At 44.1% G+C, this 24,349-nt stretch overlaps 1 protein-coding gene across 6 annotated transcripts in view; it reads left to right on the forward strand.

The window, feature by feature from the left end:
- The window catches only part of LOC140203944 (uncharacterized), a 290,949-nt gene that overhangs the window by 245,592 nt on the left and 21,008 nt on the right, over window positions 1-24,349 (forward strand). Inside the window, exons 2-5 of one of the 6 annotated variants that reach the window (XM_072270124.1) lie at window positions 16,309-16,361; window positions 17,040-17,129; window positions 19,690-19,809; window positions 22,440-22,596. In XM_072270124.1, the coding sequence (XP_072126225.1) occupies window positions 19,777-19,809; window positions 22,440-22,596 (190 nt within the window). In that variant the 5' untranslated portion in view covers window positions 16,309-16,361; window positions 17,040-17,129; window positions 19,690-19,776. The remainder of the gene's footprint in view (window positions 1-16,308; window positions 16,362-17,039; window positions 17,130-19,689; window positions 19,810-22,439; window positions 22,597-24,349) is intronic. The other 5 variants (XM_072270127.1, XM_072270125.1, XM_072270130.1 and 2 more) reach the window with 5 other exon arrangements.

Genomic DNA, 24,349 nt, shown 5'->3' on the forward strand with positions numbered 1-24,349 from the left:
TCTACCTTCACAAGCCTTACAGGGCTTACTGCAGTGAAGCATCCTACAGTATGATGCAGCCACCACCATGCTTCATGGTAGGGATGGTTTGTTTTTGATGATGTGCTGTGTTTGGCTTATGCCAGCCATAGCATTTAGTCTGATATCCAAAAAGCACAATTTTGGTTTAATCGGACCATAGAACCTTCTTCCAGCTGACTTCAGAGTCTCCCACATGCCTTCTGGCAAACTCTAGTCAAGATTTCATGGGAGTTTTTTTTCTACAGTGACTTTCTCTTTGCCACTCTTCCATGATGCTGCGACTGGTGAAGTACCTGGGCAACAGTTGTTGTATATGCAGTCTCTCCCATCTCAGCCACTGAAGCTTGTAACTCAGCCAGAGTTGTCACAGGTCTCTTGGTGGTCTCCCTCACTAGCCCATCCTGGTACAGTCACTCTGTTTTTGAGGATGGCCTGTTCAAGGCAGATCTTTCAAGAATCGATAGATTCTGCATTGTACCGGATGACTAGAAAATTGCAAATGTTACTCCACTATTTAAGAAGGGTGGGAGGCAGCAGAAAGGAAACTATAGACCTGTTAGCCTGACATCAGTGGTTGGGAAGTTGTTGGAATCAATTGTTAGGGATGAGATTACAGAGTGCCTGGAAGTACATGAGAAGATAGACCAAAGCCAGCATGGTTTCATGAAAGGAAAATCCTGCCTGACTAACTTACTGCAATTTTTTGAGGAAATTACAAGCAGGGTAGACAAAGGATTTGCAGTAGATGTGGTGTACTTGGATTTTCAGAAGGCCTTTGACAAGGTGCTGCACATGAGGCTGCTTAGCAAGATAAGAGCCCATGGAATTACAGGGGAGTTACTAGCATGGGTGGAGCATTGGCTGATCGGCAGAAAACAAAGAGTGGGAATAAAGGGATCCTATTCTGGCTGACTGCCGGTTACCAGTGGAGTTCCACAGGGGTCGGTGTTGGGACCGTTGCTTTTTACGATGTATGTCAATGATTTGGACTAGGGTATTAATGGATTTGAGGCTAAATTTGCCAATGATACAAAGATAGGTGGAGGAGCGGGTAGTGTTGAGGAAACAGAGAGCCTGCAGAAAGACTTAGATAGTTTAGGGGAATGGGAAAAGAACTGACAAATGAAATACAATATTGGAAAGTGTATGGTCATGCACTTTGGTGGAAGAAATAAATGGGTAGACAATTATTTAGATGAGGAGAGAATTCTAAATGCAGAGATGCAAAGGGACTTGGGAGTCCTTGTGCAGGATACCCTAAAGGTTAACCTCCAGATTGAGTTGGTAGTGAAGAAGGTGAATGCAATGTTGGCATTCATTTCTAGAGGTATAAAATATAAGAGCAGGAATGTGATGTTGGCATTCATTTCTAGAGGTATAAAATATAAGAGCAGGAATGTGATGTTGAGACTCTATAAGACACTCGTGAGACCACATTTGGAGTATTGTGCACAGTTTTGGGTTCCTTATTTTAGAAAGGATATACTGACATTGCAGATGATTTAGAAGAGATTCACAAGAATGATTCCAGGAATGAAAGGTTTATCGTATGAGGAACATCTGGCAGCTCTTGGGCTGTATTCCCTCAAGTTCAGGAGAATGAGGGGGGAATCTCATAGAAACATTCCGAATGTTAAAAGGCCTTGAACAGATTAGATATGGCAAAGTTATTTCCCATGGTAGGGAAGTCTAGGACTTCAGGATTGAAGGATGCCCACTTAGAACAGAGATGCAGCGAAATTACTTTAGTCAGAGGGTGGTATATCTGTGGAATTTCTTGTCACGAGCGGCTGTGGAGGCCAAGTCATTGGGTGCATTTAAGGCAGAGATAGATAGGTTCTTCATTATCCAGGGCATCAAAGGGTATGGGGAGAAGGCAGGGGAGTGGGGATGACTGGAAGAATTGGATCAGTCCATGATTGAATGGCGGAACAGACTCGATGGGCTGAATGGCCTACTTCTCCTATATCTTATGGTCTTATGGTCTTATTTGCAGCTGTGCCATGTTCTTTCCATTTCTTGATGACCGACTTAACTGTACTCCAAGGGACATTCAGTGGCTTGGAAATTTTCTTGTATCCATCTCCTGACTTGTGCTTTTCAATAACCTTTTCATGGAGCTACTTCGAATGTTCTTTTGTCTTCATGGTGTAGTTTTTGCCGGGATACTGACTCAGCAGCGATTGGACCTTCCAGATACATATTTATATGTATCCAGATACATATAGTGTATATTTACTACGGTCAATGAAACACCTTGACTGCACACAGGTGATCTCCATTTAACTGATTATGTGACTTCTAAAACCAATTGGCTGCAGCAGTGATGATTTGGTGTGTCATATTAAAGGGAGTGAATACTTATGCAATCAATTGTGTTTTATATTTTCTAATTAATTTAGATCACTGTGTGGAGATCTGTTTTCACTTTGATGTGAAAGAGTCTTTTTCTGTTGATCAGTGTCAGAAAAGCCAAATTAAATCCACTGTGATTCAATGTTGTAAAACAATTAAACATGAAAACTTCAAAGGGGGAGGTGAATACTTATTATAGGCGCTGATTTTCCTGAAAATATAGATAAATTATTAAACATTTATGACATATTTGCCTTCATTTTCAGGGCATTGAGTACAAGCGTTGGCACATCATGTTACAGCTTGGTGAATATTGTGGGCAATTCTGGCTGCCGTACTTAGGAAGGATGCGATTAAGTTAGAGAAGGTGCAGAAAAGATTCACAAGGATGTTCCAGGACTGGAGGACTTGAGTGGAGAGGAGAAACTGGATAGACTGGGGCTTTTTTTTCTGGGGTGAAAGTGAATGAAGAGTTTTCCTGTTAATGGGAACAAGTTCCTTCCGATAAGCTCACCCATGATATTGCAAGTGCTCTCAAATTTCCTGCTCAGATCTCGTGGAAAGTTATAGGAAACATCAAGATGGATGACATATAATAGACCTGGCACTTTACAGTTTCATTGAGCCAGATTCAATCCAGTGTTATCCAACAAGAGGATCTCATCATCTCAACTCTCCTGTTCGAATGTGTAATGTGCATTGGACACTTGACAGAAGGGAGGCTTTGCACCATATGGTATTCACCCCAGGTTCTGAAAGAGGTGGCTGAAGAGATTGTGAAGGCATTAGTAATGATCTCCTTATTCTGGAAGACTGGAAGATTGCAAATGTTATTCCACTCTTCAAGAAGGGAGAGAGGCAGAAGAAAGGAAATTATAGGCCAGTTAGTCTGACCTCAGTGGTTGGGAACATGTTGGAGTCGAATGTTAAGGATATGGTTTCAGTGTACTTGGAGGCACATGATAAAATGAGGCATGGTTTCCTCAAAGGAAAATCTTGCCTGCCAAATGTGTTGGAATTCTTTGAAGAGATAACATGCAGGATAGACAAAGGAGCATCAGCTGATGTTGTGCACTTGTATTTTCAGAAGACCTTTGACAAAGTGCCACACATGAGGCTGCTTAACATGCTACAAGCCCATGGTATTACAGGAAAGATACTAGCATGGATAAAGCAGTAGCTGATTGGCAAGAGACAAAGAGTGGGAATAAAGGGAGCCTTTTCTGGTTGGCTGCTGGTGTCTAGTGGTGCTCCAAAGGTGTCTTTGTTGGGACTGATTCTTTTTACTTTATATGTCAATGATTTGCATGATAGAATTGATGGCTTTGTTGCGAAGTTTGCGGACGATATGAAGATAGGTGGAGGGGCAGGTAGTTTTGAGGAGGTAGAAAGGCTACAGAAGGACTTAAACAGATTAAGAGAATGGGCAAGGAAGTGGCAGATGGAATACATTGTCAAAAATTGTATGGTCATGCACTTTGGTGGAAGAAATAAAAGGGTTGACTATTTTCTACAAAATACAAAATACAAAAATCTGAGGTTCAAAGGGATTTGGGAGTCCTTGTGCAGGATTCCCTAAAGATTAATTTTGCAGTTTGAGTCTGTAGTGAGGAAGGCAAATGCAATGTTAGCATTGATTTCATGAGGACTAGAATATAAAAACAAGGATGTAATGTTGTGACTCTATAAAGCACTGGTGAGGCCTCACTCGGCCTACTGTGGCAGTTTTAGGCCCCTTATCTTAGAAAGGATGTGCTGAAATTGGAGAAGGTTAAAAGGAGGTTCACGAAAATGATCACAGGAAAAGCATTTGATGGCTCTGGGCCTGTATGCACTGGAATTCAGAAGAATGAGGGGTGACCTCATTGAAACCTATTGAATGATGAAAGGCCTTGACAGAGTGGATGTGGAGAGGATATTTCCCATGGTGGAGGAGTCTAAGACCAGAGGACACAGCCTCAGAATAGAGGAGCATCATTTTAGAATGGAGATGAGGAGGAATGTCTTTAGCCAGAGAGTGGTGAATCCATGGAATTTACATAGAAACATAGAAAACCTACAGCACAATACAAGCTCTTCAGCCCACAATGCTGTGTTGAACAGTACTTACTTTAGAAATTACCCAATGTTACCCATAGCCCTCTATTTTTCTAAGCTCTATGTGCCTATCCAAGAGTCTCTTAAATGACCCTATCGTATACGCCTCCACCACCATCACCGGCAGCCCATTCCACGCACTTACCACTCTCTGCGTAAAAAAACTTACCCCTGACATCCTGCTTCCAAGCACCTTAAAACTGTTCCCTCTCGTGTTAGCCATTTCAGCCCTGGGAAAAAGCCTCTGACTAGCCACACGATCAATGCCTCTCATCATCTTATACACCTCTATCGGGTCATTTTTCATCCTCCGTTGCTCCAAGGAGAAAAGGCCGAGTTCACTCAACCTATTCTCATTAGGCATGCTTCCCAATGCAGGCAACATCCTTGTAAATCTCCTCTGCACCCTTTCTATGGTTTCCACATCCTTCCTATAGTGAGGCGACCAGAATTGAGCACAGCACTCCAAGTGGGATCTGACCAGGGTCCTGTATAGCTGCCACATTACCTCTCGGCTCTTAAACTCAATCCCACCATTGATAAGGGACAATGCACCGTATGCTTTCTTAACCATGCAGTCAACCTGCGCAGCAGCTTTGAGTGTCCTATGGACTCGGACCCCAAGATCCCTCTGATCCTCCACACTGCCAAGAGTCTTACCATTAATACTGTATTCTGCCATCATGTTTGACTTACCAGAATGAACCACTTCACACTTATTTGGGTTGAACTCCATCGGCCACTTCTCAGCACAGTTTTACATTCTGTGATTGTCCCACTGTAACCTCTGACAGCCCTCCACACTATCCACAACACCCCCAACCTTGTGTCATCAGCAAATTTGTTGCACAGGCAGCTGTGGAGGCCAAGTGTTTATGTATATTTAAGGCAGAGGTTGGTAGATTCATTGGTCAGGCCATGAAGGGATATGACAGGATGGATTTTTGTCCTCACAATCTATCTTGATGTGATCTTGCACATTATTGTTTACCTGCACTACTTCGGTAGTTTTACACTTTATTCTGCAGTGTTCTTGTTTTACCTCAGAGCACTGTGTAATGAATTCCCAGGATCCAAGTACATTTGACAAGGGGGCATCAATTTAAGATCAGGAGCAAGAGATTTAAAAGGGACATCAGTGACAGCTTCTTCACGCAGAGGGTAGAATGAGTGGCTGAGGCGGGAACATGAGTGACATTGAAAAGCCACCTGAAGAAGTGTATGATTGGGAGGGCCAAATGCAGAATGATGGGATACACTTGTTGGGAGCCATAGCTGGGTCAGAGGACCTGCTTCCAACTATTTGAGTTGAACTCAATGTGCCTCTGGCAAAGTACAAGTGTAGAAGGCAAGAGCCCTGAGAGATTGTCAGAGTTCGGTGTCCAGCTCCATGAAGAACTATCAATTCATGGAATAAGATTTGGCTAAGGACTTTTAAAAAAGAATTTAAACCTCATTAGCTCAAGTTCAAGTTGAAGTTTATTGCCATTCAAACATGCACATGTATACAGCTAAATGTAGCAATACTTCTTTGAGACCAAGGTGTAAAACGAAGTACAATATCACATAGAGCACATAAAATTATATGAACAAAATAAGATTAACAGATAATGTAAACATATTCTGCAGCTCTGCCTCCTACCCTACGACCAGTCACAACCTCCAAGATTGATCTGCTGGCAGAATTGGACTAGTCCATCAACCCCAGAGCCTTGCAGTCATACAGAATGGGAAGAGGCCCTTCGGCCCATTGACTCTGTCCACCATCAAGCCCCTCACTGATCCCACATTCCCAACAACCTCCACTTCACCAGATTCTAGCCCTCACCCACCCACGAGAGACAACCTAGAGCAGCCAGCTACTGGACTGATCCGCACGGATTGGGGATGAAGGTGGAAACTGGAGACCTCCAGGGTCGCAGAGGTCAGGTGGTCAGGGTCGAGTCCAGGTCGCTGGATCAGTGAGGCAGCACCCCAGAGAGTGACAGAGTCAGGGGAGTTTCAGAAATACGGCAGAGGCGATTTGATACAATTTTTAACAGTTCAAAGTAAATTTACTAAAACTCTCGGTCACATGACACTACCCAGAGATTCATTTTCTTGCAGTCAATCACATAAGGACAAAGAAATACAATAAAATCCATGAAAAACTGACAAGCAAGCAAGCAACTGACAAAGAAGACGAAGTGTGCAAATACAAAAACAAACAAATAATAATAACACATCAATAAATAATACTGAGCACGGTCAGTACATAATACAGATCACGGGCTGTATATCAATAATACTGAGCATGGTTAGTACAAAAGTAATACTGAGCACAGGCCATATATCAATAATACTGAGCACGGGCCGTTTATCAATAATACTGAGCACGGGCCGTATATCAATAATACTGAGCACGGGCCATTTATCAGTAATTCTGAGCACGGGCCGTTTATCAATAATACTGAACACGGGACGTTTATCAATAATTCTGAGCACGGGCCATATATCAATAATACCGAGCACGGGCCGTTTATCAATACTTCTGTGCACGGGCCATTTATCAATAACACTGAGCACGGGCAATTTATCGATAACTTTGAGCATAGGCCGTATATCAATAATACTGAGCATGGTCAGTACAAAAATAATACTGAGCACGGGCCGTTTATCAATAATTCTGAGCACAGGCCGTTTATCAATAATTCTGAGCACGGGCCGTTTATCAATAATACTGAGCACGGGCCGTATATAAGTAATACTGAGTACGGGCCGTATATCAATAATACTGAGCACGGCCGTATATCAATAATACTGAGCACGGGCCGTTTATCAGTAATTCTGAGCACAGGCCGTTTATCAATAATTCTGAGCACGGGCCGTTTATCAATAATACTGAGCACGGGCCGTATATAAGTAATACTGAGCACGGGCTGTTTATCAATAATACTGAGCACGGCCGTTTATCAATAATACTGAGCACGGGCCATATAGCAATAAAACTGAGCACGGTCTGAACATAAGCAATACTGAGCACGGGCCGTTTATCTATAAAACTGAGTACGGACCGTATATCAATAATACTGACCACGGGCCCTATGTCAATAATAGTGAGCACGGGCTGTTTATTAATAATACTGATCACAGGCCGTATATCAATAATACTGAGCATGGACCGATTATCAATAATTCTGAGCATGGGCCGTTTATCAATAATACTGAGCGTGGGCCGTTTATCAATAATACTGAACGCGGGCCGTATATAAATAATACTGAGCGCAGGCCGTTTATCAACAATCCTGAGCATAGACCGTTTATCAGTAATTCCGAGCACGGGCCATTTATCAGTAATTCCGAGCACGGGCCGTTTATCAACAATACTGAGCACGGGCCGTATATCAACAATCCTGAGCACGGGCCGTTTATCACTAATTCTGAACACGGGCCGTTTATCAATAATACTGAGCACGGGCTGTATATCAACAATCCTGAGCACAGGCCGTTTATCAATAATACTGAGCACGGGCCGTATATCAACAATCCTGAGCACGGGCCGTTTATCAATAATTCTGTGCACGGGCCGTTTATCAATAATACTGAGCGCGGGCCGTATATAAATAATACTGAGCGCGGGCCGTTTATCAACAATCCTGAGCACAGGCCGTTTATCAATAATCCTGAGCACGGGCCGTATATCAATAATACTGAGCACGGGCTGTATATCAATAATTCTGAGCACGGGCCGTTTATCAATAATACTGAGCACGGCCGTTTATCAATAATACTGAGCATGGGCCATATAGCAATAAAACTGAGCACGGTCAGAACATAAGTAATACAGAGCACGGGCCATTTATCAATAATACTGAGCACGGGCCGTTTATCAATAATACTGAGCACGGGCCGTTTATCAGTAATTCTGAGCACGGGCCGTTTATCAATAATACTGAGCACGGGCCATATATCAATAGTACTGAGCACGGGCTGTTTATCAATAATCCTGAGCACGGGCCGTTTATCAATAATTCTGAGCACGGTCTGAACATAAGCAATACTGAGCACGGGCCGTTTATCAATAATACTGAACACGGGACGTATATCAATAATTCTGAGCATGGGCCATATATCAATAATACCGAGCACGGGCCGTTTATCAATAATTCTGTGCACGGGCCGTTTATCAATAACACTGAGCACGGGCAATTTATCGATAACTTTGAGCATAGGCCGTATATCAATAATACTGAGCATGGTCAGTACAAAAATAATACTGAGCACGGGCCGTTTATCAATAATTCTGAGCACAGGCCGTTTATCAATAATTCTGAGCATGGGCCGTTTATCAATAATACTGAGCACGGGCCGTATATAAGTAATACTGAGCACGGGCCGTATATCAATAATACTGAGCACGGCCGTTTATCAATAATTCTGAGCACGGGCCATATATCAATAATACCGAGCACGGGCCGTTTATCAATACTTCTGTGCACGGGCCATTTATCAATAACACTGAGCACGGGCAATTTATCGATAACTTTGAGCATAGGCCGTATATCAATAATACTGAGCATGGTCAGTACAAAAATAATACTGAGCACGGGCCGTTTATCAATAATTCTGAGCACAGGCCGTTTATCAATAATTCTGAGCACGGGCCGTTTATCAATAATACTGAGCACGGGCCGTATATAAGTAATACTGAGTACGGGCCGTATATCAATAATACTGAGCACGGGCCGTTTATCAGTAATTCTGAGCACAGGCCGTTTATCAATAATTCTGAGCACGGGCCATATAGCAATAAAACTGAGCACGGTCTGAACATAAGCAATACTGAGCACGGGCCGTTTATCAATAAAACTGAGTACGGACCGTATATCAATAATACTGACCACGGGCCCTATGTCAATAATAGTGAGCACGGGCTGTTTATTAATAATACTGATCACAGGCCGTATATCAATAATACTGAGCATGGACCGATTATCAATAATTCTGAGCATGGGCCGTTTATCAATAATACTGAGCGTGGGCCGTTTATCAATAATACTGAACGCGGGCCGTATATAAATAATACTGAGCGCAGGCCGTTTATCAACAATCCTGAGCATAGACCGTTTATCAGTAATTCCGAGCACGGGCCATTTATCAGTAATTCCGAGCACGGGCCGTTTATCAACAATACTGAGCACGGGCCGTATATCAACAATCCTGAGCACGGGCCGTTTATCACTAATTCTGAACACGGGCCGTTTATCAATAATACTGAGCACGGGCCGTATATCAACAATCCTGAGCACAGGCCGTTTATCAATAATACTGAGCACGGGCCGTATATCAACAATCCTGAGCACGGGCCGTTTATCAATAATTCTGTGCACGGGCCGTTTATCAATAATACTGAGCGCGGGCCGTATATAAATAATACTGAGCGCGGGCCGTTTATCAACAATCCTGAGCACAGGCCGTTTATCAATAATCCTGAGCACGGGCCGTATATCAATAATACTGAGCACGGGCTGTATATCAATAATTCTGAGCACGGGCCGTTTATCAATAATACCGAGCACGGCCGTTTATCAATAATACTGAGCACGGGCCATATAGCAATAAAACTGAGCACGGTCAGAACATAAGTAATACAGAGCACGGGCCATTTATCAATAATACTGAGCACGGGCCGTTTATCAATAATACTGAGCACGGGCCGTTTATCAGTAATTCTGAGCACGGGCCGTTTATCAATAATACTGAGCACGGGCCATATATCAATAGTACTGAGCACGGGCTGTTTATCAATAATCCTGAGCACGGGCCGTTTATCAATAATTCTGAGCACGGTCTGAACATAAGCAATACTGAGCACGGGCCGTTTATCAATAATACTGAACACGGGACGTATATCAATAATTCTGAGCATGGGCCATATATCAATAATACCGAGCACGGGCCGTTTATCAATAATTCTGTGCACGGGCCGTTTATCAATAACACTGAGCACGGGCAATTTATCGATAACTTTGAGCATAGGCCGTATATCAATAATACTGAGCATGGTCAGTACAAAAATAATACTGAGCACGGGCCGTTTATCAATAATTCTGAGCACAGGCCGTTTATCAATAATTCTGAGCACGGGCCGTTTATCAATAATACTGAGCACGGGCCGTATATAAGTAATACTGAGCACGGGCCGTATATCAATAATACTGAGCACGGCCGTTTATCAATAATACTGAGCACGGGCCGTATATCAATAATACTGAGCACGGGCCGTTTATCAGTAATTCTGAGCACAGGCCGTTTATCAATAATTCTGAGCACGGGCCGTTTATCAATAATACTGAGCACGGGCCGTATATAAGTAATACTGAGCACGGGCTGTTTATCAATAATACTGAGCACGGCCGTTTATCAATAATACTGAGCACGGGCCATATAGCAATAAAACTGAGCACGGTCAGAACATAAGTAATACAGAGCACGGGCCATTTATCAATAATACTGAGCACGGGCCGTTTATCAATAATACTGAACACGGGACGTATATCAATAATTCTGAGCATGGGCCATATATCAATAATACCGAGCACGGGCCGTTTATCAATAATTCTGTGCACGGGCCGTTTATCAATAACACTGAGCACGGGCAATTTATCGATAACTTTGAGCATAGGCCGTATATCAATAATACTGAGCATGGTCAGTACAAAAATAATACTGAGCACGGGCCGTTTATCAATAATTCTGAGCACAGGCCGTTTATCAATAATACTGAGCACGGGCCGTATATAAGTAATACTGAGCACGGGCTGTTTATCAATAATACTGAGCACGGCCGTTTATCAATAATACTGAGCACGGGCCATATAGCAATAAAACTGAGCACGGTCAGAACATAAGTAATACAGAGCACGGGCCATTTATCAATAATACTGAGCACGGGCCGTTTATCAATAATACTGAGCACGGGCCGTTTATCAATAATACTGAGCACGGGCCGTTTATCAGTAATTCTGAGCACGGGCCGTTTATCAATAATACTGAGCACGGGCCATATATCAATAGTACTGAGCACGGGCCGTTTATCAATAATCCTGAGCACGGGCCGTTTATCAATAATTCTGAGCACGGTCTGAACATAAGCAATACTGAGCACGGGCCGTTTATCAATAAAACTGAGTGCGGACCGTATATCAATAATACTGACCACGGGCCCTATGTCAATAATAGTGAGCACGGGCTGTTTATTAATAATACTGATCACAGGCCGTATATCAATAATACTGAGCATGGACCGATTATCAATAATTCTGAGCATGGGCCGTTTATCAATAATACTGAGCGTGGGCCGTTTATCAATAATACTGAACGCGGGCCGTATATAAATAATACTGAGCGCAGGCCGTTTATCAACAATCCTGAGCATAGGCCGTTTATCAGTAATTCCGAGCACGGGCCATTTATCAGTAATTCCGAGCACGGGCCGTTTATCAACAATACTGAGCACGGGCCGTATATCAACAATCCTGAGCACGGGCCGTTTATCAATAATTCTGAACACGGGCCGTTTATCAATAATACTGAGCACGGGCCGTATATCAATAATACTGAGCGCGGGCCGTATATAAATAATACTGAGCGCGGGCCGTTTATCAACAATCCTGAGCACAGGCCGTTTATCAATAATCCTGAGCACGGGCCGTATATCAATAATACTGAGCACGGGCTGTATATCAATAATACTGAGCATGGGCTGTATATCAATAATTCTGAGCACGGGCCATTTATCAATAATACTGAGCACGGGCCGTATATCAATAATACTGAGCACGGGCCGTTTATCAATAATCCTGAGCACGGGCCGTATATCGATAATACTGAGCATGGGCCATTTATCAATAATCCTGAGCACGGGCCGTTTATCAATAATCCTGAGCACGTGCCGTATATCAATAATACTGAACACGGGCCGTTTATCAATAATTCTGAGCACGGGCCATATATCAATAATACAGAGCACGGGCCATTTATCAATAATTCTGTGCACCGGCAATTTATCGATAACTTTGAGCATGGGCTGTATATCAATAATACTGAGCATGGTCAGTACAAAAATAATACTGAGCACGGGCTGTTTATCAATAATTCCGAGCACGGGCTGTTTATCAGTAATTCCGACAACGGGCCGTTTATCAATAATACTGAGCACGGGCCGTTTATCAACAATCCTGAGCACGGGCCGTTTATCAATAATACTGTGCACGGGCCGTTTATCAATAATACTGAGCGCGGGCTGTTTATCAATAATACTGAGCGTGGGCTGTATATAAATAATGTTGAGCACGGGCCGTTTATCAATAATTCTGAGCATGGGCCGTTTATCAATAATACTGAGTATGGTCAGTACATAAATAATACTGAGCACAGGCCATTTATCAATAATTTTGAGCACAGTCAGTACATAAATAATACTGACCATAGGCCGTTTATCAATAATTCTAAGCACGGGCCGTTTATTCAATAATACTGAGCACAGGCCCTATATCAATAGTACTGAGCGCGGGCCGTATATGAATAATACTGAGCATGGGCTGTATATCAATAGTACTGAGCACGGGTTGTATATCAATAATACTGCGCACTGAGTATGGGCCATATATCAGTAAAGCTGTGCATGGGCTGTATATTTATAATACTGTGTACAGGCCATATATCAATAATACTGTGCACAGGCTATATATCAATAATACTGAGTATGGGCCATATATCAGTAATACTGAGCACAGGTCATATATCAATAATACTGTGCATTGACCATTTATCTGTAATACTGAGTACGGGCCGTATATCAATAATACTGGGCACGGGCTGTATAATAATATTGACCACGGGCCGTATATCAATAATACTGAAAACAGGCCATATATCAATAATACTGAACACGGGCTGTATATCAATAATACTGACCACGGGCTGTATATCAATAATACTGACCACGGGCTGTATATCAATAATACTGATCAGAGACCGTATATCAATAATACTGATCACTGGCCGTATATCAATAATACTGATCATGGGCTGTTTATTCAATAATACAGAGCACGGGCCGCATATCAATAATACAGAGGAAGGGCTATATATCAATAATACGGAGCATGGGCTGTATATCAATAATACTGATCACAGGCCGTATATCAGTAATATTGAACACATGAGTTTTAAAGCCCTTGAAAGTGACTTGATAGATTGTGTTCTGTGGTCCGTTTAGTGCTGAGGTGACTGAAGTTCTCTATGCTGGTTCAGGAACCTGACGGTTAAACTGTAATAACTGTTCCTGATCCTAATGGTGTGGGTCCTGAGGCTCCTGAACCTCCTGCCTAATGGCAGCAGTGACAAGAGTGCATGCCTGTCTCTTGGGGGGGGCGGTCTTTGATGATGGATGCTGCTTTCTTGTGGCAGTGCTCCTTGTAGATGTGCTGAATTACAGTCAGGGCTTTTACTATGATGGGCTGGGCTAGAATCACTCTTTGTAGACTTTTCTGTTCTTTGGCATTGGTGTTCCCAAACCAGGCTGTGATACAACCAGCCCAGATACTCTCCACTGTGCCTGTATAAACTGTTGTAGAATGTTCAACCAGGCGCCAGGATGAATAGTATGAACAGTGTCAGCCAGCCCGGCCAATGTTTTAACACCTCAGTATGGCCAAGGTCCAGTTTCCCATACGATGTTGGAAGGCACTTTCCACATTGGTCTTCACTATCTCCAGCTGTGCTTGTCTCCAGGGGCACGCAAAGTCACAACCGGGTCAGCTGGTGTTGGAAACTCGTGATAAGCGTTTGCAATTAAACTCACAGCAACTGCATCCTCAGGTGTATCTTCTTGCCTTAGCCCATCAAATTCCCCGAGCACCAGACCTGTGGAATAGATCCTGTGTATTCGTTAACTGAACAGAGCCTGTGTACTGACACTCAGAGAATAAACAAGCTGTGTCTTAGAACAAAGTACACTACAGCAAAATTCAGCTCACAATGTTGTACTGAACTTTTAATCCAATTCACAATTAATCTAACCTTCCCTCCTACACAGCCCATAATCTTCCATTTTTCTTTCATCCATGTGCCTGTCCAAGAATCTCTTACATATATATCCCTGATGTATCTACCGCTGACATCCCTCCTAATCTGTTACATATATATTTAGATTAGATTATGAAGACACGCAGTCCTCTTTTATTGTCATTTAGTAATGTGCATTAAGAAATGATACAATATTTCCTCCAGTGTGATATCACAAAACACAGGACAGACCAAGACTGAAAAAACTGACAAAACCACATAATTATTACATATAGTTACAACAGTGCAACAATACCATAACTTGATGAAGAAGTCCACGAGCACAGTAAAGTTCAAAGTCTCTCAAATGTCCCACATCTCACGCAGACGGGAGAAGGAAGAAAAACTCTCCCTGCCATGCCGACCACAGTCCAACTCTGAGTCGTCTGAAAACTTCGAGCTCTGATCAGCCCTCCGACACCGAGTACTGAGCGCCATCTCTGTCCGTACGATTCGACCTCCTGCTCGGTCGCCAAAAGCAGGCAAGGCTGAGGATTTTGAGGCCTACGCTCCGAAAGATTCCCGACCACACAGTAACGACAGCAGTGAACGAACGTTTCAGAAATTTCTCCAGATGTTCCTCTGTGCTTTCATGTCCATTCTCCACCAAATCAAAATTGTCCACGGCCCCTATTTAACAGATACGATATCATTTTTCACCGGAGGGCTGTGCACTCTCAGACGCGCCGCCATCTTCTCCCTCCCTGATTTATCTACCTCTGACATCCCTCCTAATCTCTTATATATATATATATATATATCCCTGATGTATCTGCCTCTGACACCCCTCCTAAACTTTCCTCCATTCACCTTAAAAGAATGCCCTCTGGGATTAGCCATTGCCACCCAGAGAAAACAGCAGTGGCTGTCCACTCTATCTTTGTCTGTTATAATCTTAATCGAGTCACCTCTCATTCTCCTTTGCTCCAAAGTGAAATGCCCTAACTTGGTCAACCTTGCTAAGACATGCTCTCTAATCCAGGCAGCCATCTGGTAAATTTTCTCTGCACCCTTTCTAAAGCTTCCACATCCTTCCTATAATGAGGCAACCAGAACTGAACACAATACTTCAAGTGTGGTCTGGTCAAAGTTTTATAGAACTTCAATTCTACCTCGTAGCTCTTCCACTTAACACCATACACCTTTTTAACCATGCATCAACTTGCTTGGCAACTTTGAGGGGTCTATGGACATGGACCCCAAAGTCCCCCTGTTCCTCGACACTGCTAAGAATCCTGCTTTTCACCTTTAGTCTGACTTCAAACTTGTCCTTCCACAGTGTATCAGTTCATACTTTTCTGGATTGAACTCAATCTGCTACTTCTCAGCCCAGCTCTGCATCCTGTCAATGTTCCATTTTTACCTGCGGCAACCTTCTACACTATCCACAACACTGCCGATCTTTGTGACATCTGCAAATTTACTAAGTCACCCTTCCGCTCCCTCATCCAAGTCATTTATAAAAATCACAAAGAGTAGGGGTCGCAGACAGATCTCTGCAGAACACCACTGGTCATGGACCTCCAGAGAGAACTTGCACTCCGACCCTTAGCTTTCTGTAGGCTAGCCAGATCAAAGTTCCCACGGATCCCATGTCTCATGGTTTTTTTGTTGAGCCTTCTACAGGGAAATGATATATAATGATATACTGTAGTGAGCACTTTGAATACTCCATTCAATGGTCCATTGGTATTGATTGAATCCATTTGCCTTGCTGCATTGCAGGCATCACGCAGGTACCGGAGGATGGTCACACCTCTCCCTCTGAACAGCCCCATGTGAGTACTGAACACAAAGCTGCTCTCCCCATGAACTGTGGGGTTCCTCTCGGTCATCCTGTTTATTCCCACATCATCTCTGAGCACTGTGAAATGTCCCTGGTGTGGAGATGAGCGGTAGGATATGGTGGGAATCAAGGGGATAATGGGGAGGGTAACACAATGGAATTACTGCAGGATTGGTGTAAGTGGTTGGCAAATACTCAATGGGCCGAAAGGTCTGTTTCCCTATTTGTAACTCTCTATGAATCAATGACCACAGTAGTGTAGCGGTTAGAACAACACTTTACAGTACCAGCGATCCAGGTTCAGTCCCCATCGCTGTCTATAAGGAGCTTGGATGTTCTCCCCGTGATCGCGTGGTTTTCACCCCGGTGCTCTGGTTGCCTCCCACATTCCAAAGACGCTGGTAGGTTAATTGGTCATTGACAATTGTCCTGTGGTTAGGCTGGGGTTAAATCGAGAGTTGTTGGGAGGCAGGGCTCAAAGGGCCAGAAGGGTCTGTTCCAAGCTGTATCTCAATAAATAAAAATGAGTGACTTATAGACGTAGATAGGTGGATGGATGCCCTGCGAAACTCTTCACTGGCCATGTTGTCGGAACACCCTGAATCACGGTATCACGCAATCATCCTCTGCTTTCCTGAGCTGAGCTGATTTCTGACTCCTGTTTCCTCAGGTTCATGCAGTAGAGGAGAACGGCCACAGCCCCTCGAGACCTCAGTGGGCACTCCAGTCACTGGACAGAGCCATCAGCCTACGTAGTGAGGTAGGAGCCGTCCACCACGAGCTGCATCCTGGTGGCTCAGCGGGTAGACCGGGTTCGAACCTGACCTCCGCAGAGTCTGTCCCGTGTCCATGTAGGCTTACCCCGGCTGCTCCGGTCTCCCAAGGGTGCACGGTTCAGTTCTTTAATCGGCCTCTGTTGATAGTCCCAAGTGTGTAGGTGGGTGGTAGAATCCAGGGGGCGATGGTGGCAATGTAGGATTAGTGTAAGTGGGTCGTTGATGGTCAGAAGGGCCTTTTCCTCTGCCGTATCTCTCTGTGACTCCAACCCAAGGCTTGTCCTGAGTTGGAGGACTGTCCATGCGAGTGTGTGGGTGGGAGGGAGGAACGGGGCTTGTTTTGCTGTTGTTGTTTTGTTGCTTGTTGTGTTCTGTGTTGTTCTGCTGAGCACTGGGAGTATGTTGTGTCGGTAACAGGATGTGTGCTGACATTTGTGGGCTGCCTCCAGCACCTCCCTAGGGGTGTTGGTTGTTAACGCAAGCAATACACTTCACTGTATGTTTTGACATCTAATTCTGGCTCTGATGAAGGTCAGTGGGATGAGTGGAGGGATGAAGAATGAATCCCTGACCTTTAACTAGCATGCCAACTTCAAATAGAGAGTCACAGCAAAGTCAAGGAGCAGCTGGGACTTAGGACCAGTGACCAGCGGGCAGACCGGTTCTTCCCCCCACCACAGCTATGTGTCCTGGTCCTCAGAGTGGGAAGGTGTTAGCCTCTCACTCTCTCTCCCCTCTCTCTCACTATGTCTCACTCTGTCTTCTCCCCCATCTGCCCCATCCCTTCTATACAGACCCTCAGCACACTGCTCAGCTGTGACTGACAAGTCCTCTTCAGCCTGTCTCAGCCACCACTGTTATTCAGGTTTGCTTGCTTGTCATCAGCTAATCCAACTTTTTCCGTCCCTTTCTCTGCAACCTGAAACTTATTTCTAATTTTATAGTTGGTTCCAATAAAAGATGATCAGTCTCAAATGTTTCTACTTCTCTCTCTGTTGATGCTACCTGACCTTCTGGGTGGTTCTGACATCTTCTGCTTTTATTTTAATCTCTAGAATCTGTACATTTTTTCTCAGACAAATTGGAACATAAGAGAAGTTCCTACCCTTTTGTTTAGGTGCCGAAAATTCCACTTTGTCTGATTGTTCTACATCCTAAATCTTCGTAACCACTCTTTGCTAACTATATAAAATCATTGGATTCTGATGTTTTTGATCCAACTATTTTGGAAGTTAGGAAAGAAGCACAAAACTTTTTGCTTCACAATCGTTTTATTAAAAGTTGAACAGACAGTGACATACATCTACAAAGAAAAGAGAGAGAAAAGGGAAATAAGTTCGTACCAGCATGGAACAGCGACTTTTTTACCCACTAATGGAAAATTCCATTCAAATTTATAGATAAGAATTAACTAATTAGAAGGCCATTATTCAAATAATGCAGAACAAAGAAGCATCCCGAGCTTTCTAGAATTATACTTTGTATAATGACTAGAGGTATATTAAACTTGCAAAAACATATTATAGCCACTAGGAAGCATTGTAAGCCATTACTTGTATACAAGTAATCATATAAAATACAAACTTGGAGACTGTTTGAGGAAGATCAACCCCAGAGAGACCTGGGAAGGGTGCTACAGAGTAGAAGGAGGACAGATTAGGGTGATCTGGGAGGGGGAGCTGCAAACAGTTGAAGGCTATCGCTTTGTAGAAGAAACACCATCGTAGATCAGTTGGGATCTTTATCCAGTTGTCCACTCCAATTGTATCCCCCAAGTCCACTCACGCACCTACCCTAGTGTATAGAGGTAATGTTGCAACTAAATAGGACCCTGGTCAGACCCCACTTGGAGTACTGTGTTCAATTCTGGTTGCCTCACTACAGGAAGGATGTGGAAACCATAGAAAAGGTGCAGAGGAGATTTACAAGGATGTTGCCTGGATTGGAGAGCATGCCTTATGAGAATAGGTTAGGTGAACTCAGCCTTTTTTCCTTGGAGCGATGGAAGATGAGAGGTGACCTGATACAGGTGTACAAGATGATGAGAGGCATTGATCAGGTGGATAGTCAGAGGTTTTATCCCAGGGCTGAAATGGCTAGTACGAGAGGGTACAGTTTTAAGGTGCTTGGGAGTAGGTACAGAGGAGATGTCAGGTGTAGATTTTTTATGCAGAGAGTGGTGAGTGCGTGGAATGGGCTGCCGGCGGCGGCGGTGGAGCCAGAAACAATAGGGCCTTTTAAGAGACTCCTGGACAGGTATATGGGGCTCAGAAAAATAAAGGGCTATGGGTAAATCTAGGTAATTTCTAAGGTAAGGACATGTTCGGCTTTGTGGGCTGAAGGGCCTGTATTGTGCTGTAGGTTTTCTATGTTTTTATGTTCTATGTTCTAACCCCTGCAGCACACTCTCACCACTATGATTACTAAATTCTCTCCGTATTCACCTTCTCTCTGTCTCACCTTCATCACCATTGCTGTCTTTTCAAAGTATCAGTGGTTTGGAAGGATGCTGGGTTTGTCTGAGGAGACTTTTCTGAATCACAGATACACAAGGAACTGCTTCATGAGGAGTTAAAACAATTTCTGCGGGTTAAGAAGAATCGCTGTGCTGATTTATTGCCTGAAGCTGACATGGAGACGGCGGGCCAGAGCCAGGTCGCCAAGGTAACCTGACCCAGCAATGCTTTGCTTAGCGATGTTCTGGGGCCAGTTAGTGCAGTGATGTCCCTTCGATGTCGTAAGCGTTCTCTTCTCTGACAGCCTGACGTCCCCACCTCCAACTCAGGGCAGGTAGAACATAGAACAGTACAGGCCCTTCAGCCCACAACCTTTTAACCTACTCAGAAATCAATCTAAACCTTCCCTCCTATACAGCCCTCCATTTTTCTATAATCCATCTGCCTATCTAAGAGTTTGTTATATCTCCATAATGTATCTGCCTCTACCACCAACTCTGGCAGCACGTTCCACACATTTGCCACTTCCTGTGTAAATAAACTTATCTCAGACACTCCCCCATATTCCTTCCTCCAAACACCTTAAAATTATGTCCCCTTGTATTAGCCATTTCCACCTTGGGCAAAAGTCTCTGCCTGTCCACTCTATCTATACCTCTTATCAGCACACTATGTCTGCAGCTTCAAAGAATGGACTCCATCAAAGACAGGAAGAGATTGTTCATTCCCGCCACCACTGGCACACGATGGCTGCCAAGTGTCACATCTTCAAAATGCACAGCACTTATTCACTCTCCCAAATCCACTACCTCCAACACCAAGAAGAGACACTGTTACATCTGTGTGGAGCAAGAATGACAACAGATTGGTATAATTAAATATTTTTACTGAGTCACATCAGTAACAGTACATGCTGGGCAACTTGCAGTGTTGGAGCGACGAACCGGGCCCTCCAAAGGTGTGCACAATTAGAAGCCCGCACACAAGGCAAGAGAGCCCTTCGTGCATAGGAGGCCCAGTCAGCTCGCTGTGCAGTCAATCGGCCCTATGAACATTTGCCACATACTTGCGATTGATCTCGCAATCGATCCGATGGAGTTCAGGCACCACCACCTCCAGGTTTCTCTCTGACCCCCCAACTTGGGAATAATTCACCATTCTTGGATTATCATTGGATTTAAATCCTGGAATCTCCTGAAAAATGTTGTGGGAGGTCCTTTACTGGAGGAACTGCTCAGCCCAGCAGCAACGTCCAGTTAGTAATAATAAAAATAGAAACATAGAAAACCTACAGCAAAATACAGGCCCTTCGGCCCACAAAGTTCTGCCGAACATGTCCCTACCTTAGAAATTACTAGGTTTATCCATAGCCCTCTACTTTTCTAAGCTCCATGTATCTATCCAAAAGTTTCTTAAAAGATCCTATCATATCTGCCTCCACCACCATTGCCGGCAGCCCGTTCCATGCACTCACCACTCTCTGAGTAAAAAAACTTACCCCTGACATCTCCTCTGTACCTACTCCCCAGCACCTTAAACCTGTGTCCTCTTGTGGCAACCATTTCAGCCCTGGGAAAAGGCCTCTGACTATCCACATGAACAATGCCTCCCATCATCTTATACACCTCTGTCAGGTCACCTCTCATCCTCTGTCGCTCCAAGGAGAAAAGGTCGAGTTCACTCAATCTATTCTCATAAGGCATGCTCCCCAATCCAGGCAACATCCTTGTAAATCTCCTCTGCACCCTTTCTATGGTTTCCACGTCCTTTCTATAGTGAGGCGACCAGAATTGAGCACGGTACTGCAAGTGGGGTCTGAGCAGGGTCCTGTATAGTTGCAACACTACCTCGCGGCTCTTAAACTCAACCCCCGATTGATGAAGGCCAATGCACCGTATGCTTTCTTAACCACAGAGTCAACTTACGCAGCAGCTTTGAGCGTCCTATGGACTCGGACCCCAAGATCACTCTAATCCTCCACACTGCCAAGAGTTTTACCATTAATACTATATTCTGCCATCATATTTGACCTACCAAAATGAACCACTTCACACTTATCTGGGTTGAACTCCATCTGCCACTTCTCAGCCCAGTTTTGCATCCTATCAATGTCCCGCTGTAACCACTGTCAGCCCACAAATCCAGATAACTAACAAATTCAAACCAGTCTTGAGTAGTGGACATCTTATTGAACAACTGCAGTTAAGGTTGTCCTGTTGTTTTGTTGGACTGCATATTTCTTGACTTTGAGCCTTGAATGATGAAGGAGCTGAGTCAGTACGTGGTGTGTGACCTGCTTAACCTTTGTCACTAAGTTTCACTAGACTTCTTTTTAGTGCAGAGATGAGGAGGTATTTCTTTAGCCAGGCGTGGAATTTATTATCAAGGATGGCTGGAGGGCAAGTCCTTGGGTATAGTAAAAGCAGAGGTTGATAGGTTCTTAATTAGTAAGGGTGACAATACTTTTCTGATTAGTAAGGGTGACAATAATTTTCTGATTAGTAAGGATAGCAAAGGCCACGTGGAGAAAGCAGGAGAATGCAGTCGAGAGGGAGAATAAATCAGCCAGGTCGGAATGGCAGAGCAGACTCAATGGGCTGAATGGCCTAATTCTGCTCCTATATCTTCTGATATTATGGTCTAACTTGCTTTCCCACTTGTAAGTGTCTCACATGCATCCTTTGGATATTTGAACCGCACAACAGCCGAGCAAGCTGCCTGGCTCCCTTTGGTCCATGTCTCCCGGCAGTCAGGTGCAGGAAAATTGATGCCATATTGCAAGAGTGGGAATGACTGGGAGGGGAGCATGCTTCTAACCCTCTCTCTCTCTCTGATCAGGAACCCAAGATGTCGGAGATGGTGGAATTGGTTGTGGAGACGGAGGCCCAGGTTGGAGCAACTGGATTCAGTGTGACGGGAGGAGGAAAGGATGGTATCTTTATCAAGGAGGTGCTGAAGGACTCACGAGCTGCAAAGGCCCTGAATCTGAAAGAGGGTGAGCTGCCTGTTAGGGGTAAGAGGGTCAGGCCTGGAACTAAAGAGGTAATGTTGGCCTGAGGTAGTGGTGGAGGCAGGCACTTCCACAACATTTCACAAGTGTCCGCTCAATCACACCAGGGTTTGTAAACTGCAGTCCAAGAGCAGGCACATGGGATCAGTATAGATCAGCACAGACCACCCCTGTGTAGGGAGAGGTTCAGTTGTATCGCAGCCCTGTGCGTTTACTGAAATTTTTAATCTCTCCCTTTCCCAGTGTAGAGTGCCCTCCTGCTTCAAATTATCCACCATTGTCCCTGTACTAAAAAAGACCAAGGTAACATGCCTGAATGACTGGCGGCCTGTTGCACTCACCTCAATAATAAGCAAATGCTTTGAGAGGCTGGTCAATGATTACATCTCCAGCACGCTACCACCCACACAAGACCCCGACCCCCTACAATTCACCTCCCAACGCAACCAATCGATAGATGCCGCAATAGCCACAGCTCTACACACTGTCCTTACACACCCGGAGAAGAGGGATGCTTATGTGAGAATGCTGTTCTTGGACTACAGTTCAGCATTAAACACCAGTTCCATCCTGGCTTGACAAGAAGCTCAGAGACCTCAGCCTTCACCCTACCTTGTGTAGCTGGATCCTGGACCTCCACCCCTCTGACTCTCAATACAGGAGCCCCTCAGCGCTGTGTACTGAGTCCCCTCCTTTACTCTCTGTATACCATGACTATGTCTCCACCTACAGATCCAATCTGCTAATTACATTTGCCAACAACACTACATTGATTGGCCTTATCTCAAACAATAACGAGGTGGCCTACAGGGAAGAAGTCATCTCTCTGACACAGTGTGTCAAGAAAACAACCTCTTCCTCAATGTTGCAAAAACAAAGAAGCTGGTTGTGGATTACAGGAGGAATGGAGACGGGCTAACCCCTATTGAAATCAATAGATCTGGGGTGAGAGGGTAAACAGCTTCAAGTTCCTCAGCATCCACATCACCGAGGACCTCACGTGGTCTGTACACGCCAGCTGTGTGGTGAAAAAGGCACATCAGCGCCTCTTTCACCTCAGACAGTTGAGGAAGTTTGGTATGGGCCCCCAAATCCCAAGAACTTTCTACAGGGGCACAATTGAGAGCATCTTGACTGGCTGCATCACTGCCTGGTATGGGAACTGTACCTCCCTTAATCGCAGGATTCTGCAGAGAGTGGTGCAGACAGCCCAGCGTATCTGTAGTTGTGAACTTCCCATGATTCAGGACATTTACAAGGACAGGTGTGTAAGAAGAGCCTGAAGGATCATTGGGGACTCGAGTCACTCCAACCACAATCTATTCCAGCTGCTACTATCTGGGGAAGTGGTACCGCAGCATAAAAGCCAGGAGCAACAGGCTCCAGGACAGCTTCTTCCACCAGGCCATCACAGTGATTAACACACACTGACTCGAGTGTACTTTATATTACATTGACTGTTCTATTTTTTATAAATTACTATGATTGCATATTACACATTTAGATGGAGACGTAACATAAAGATTTTTACCCCTCATGTATGTGAAGGACATAAGAAATAAAGTCAATTCAATTCAATTCAGCCCTCCATAACACAAACCTTTGACTAAAATTGACAAAAAATTATGGTTTCTTTCACATCTTGTGTTCATTTAGTTCTTTTTTTGCCCACTTAAGTTCTGTAAAAGCAATTTTTTTTGATTTTTTGACAGTGATTTGTGAATTACGTAAGGGTGTA

The sequence above is a fragment of the Mobula birostris genome, chromosome 10, assembly GCF_030028105.1.
Source record: "Mobula birostris isolate sMobBir1 chromosome 10, sMobBir1.hap1, whole genome shotgun sequence".
In the NCBI taxonomy this organism is placed as follows: domain Eukaryota; kingdom Metazoa; phylum Chordata; class Chondrichthyes; order Myliobatiformes; family Myliobatidae; genus Mobula; species Mobula birostris.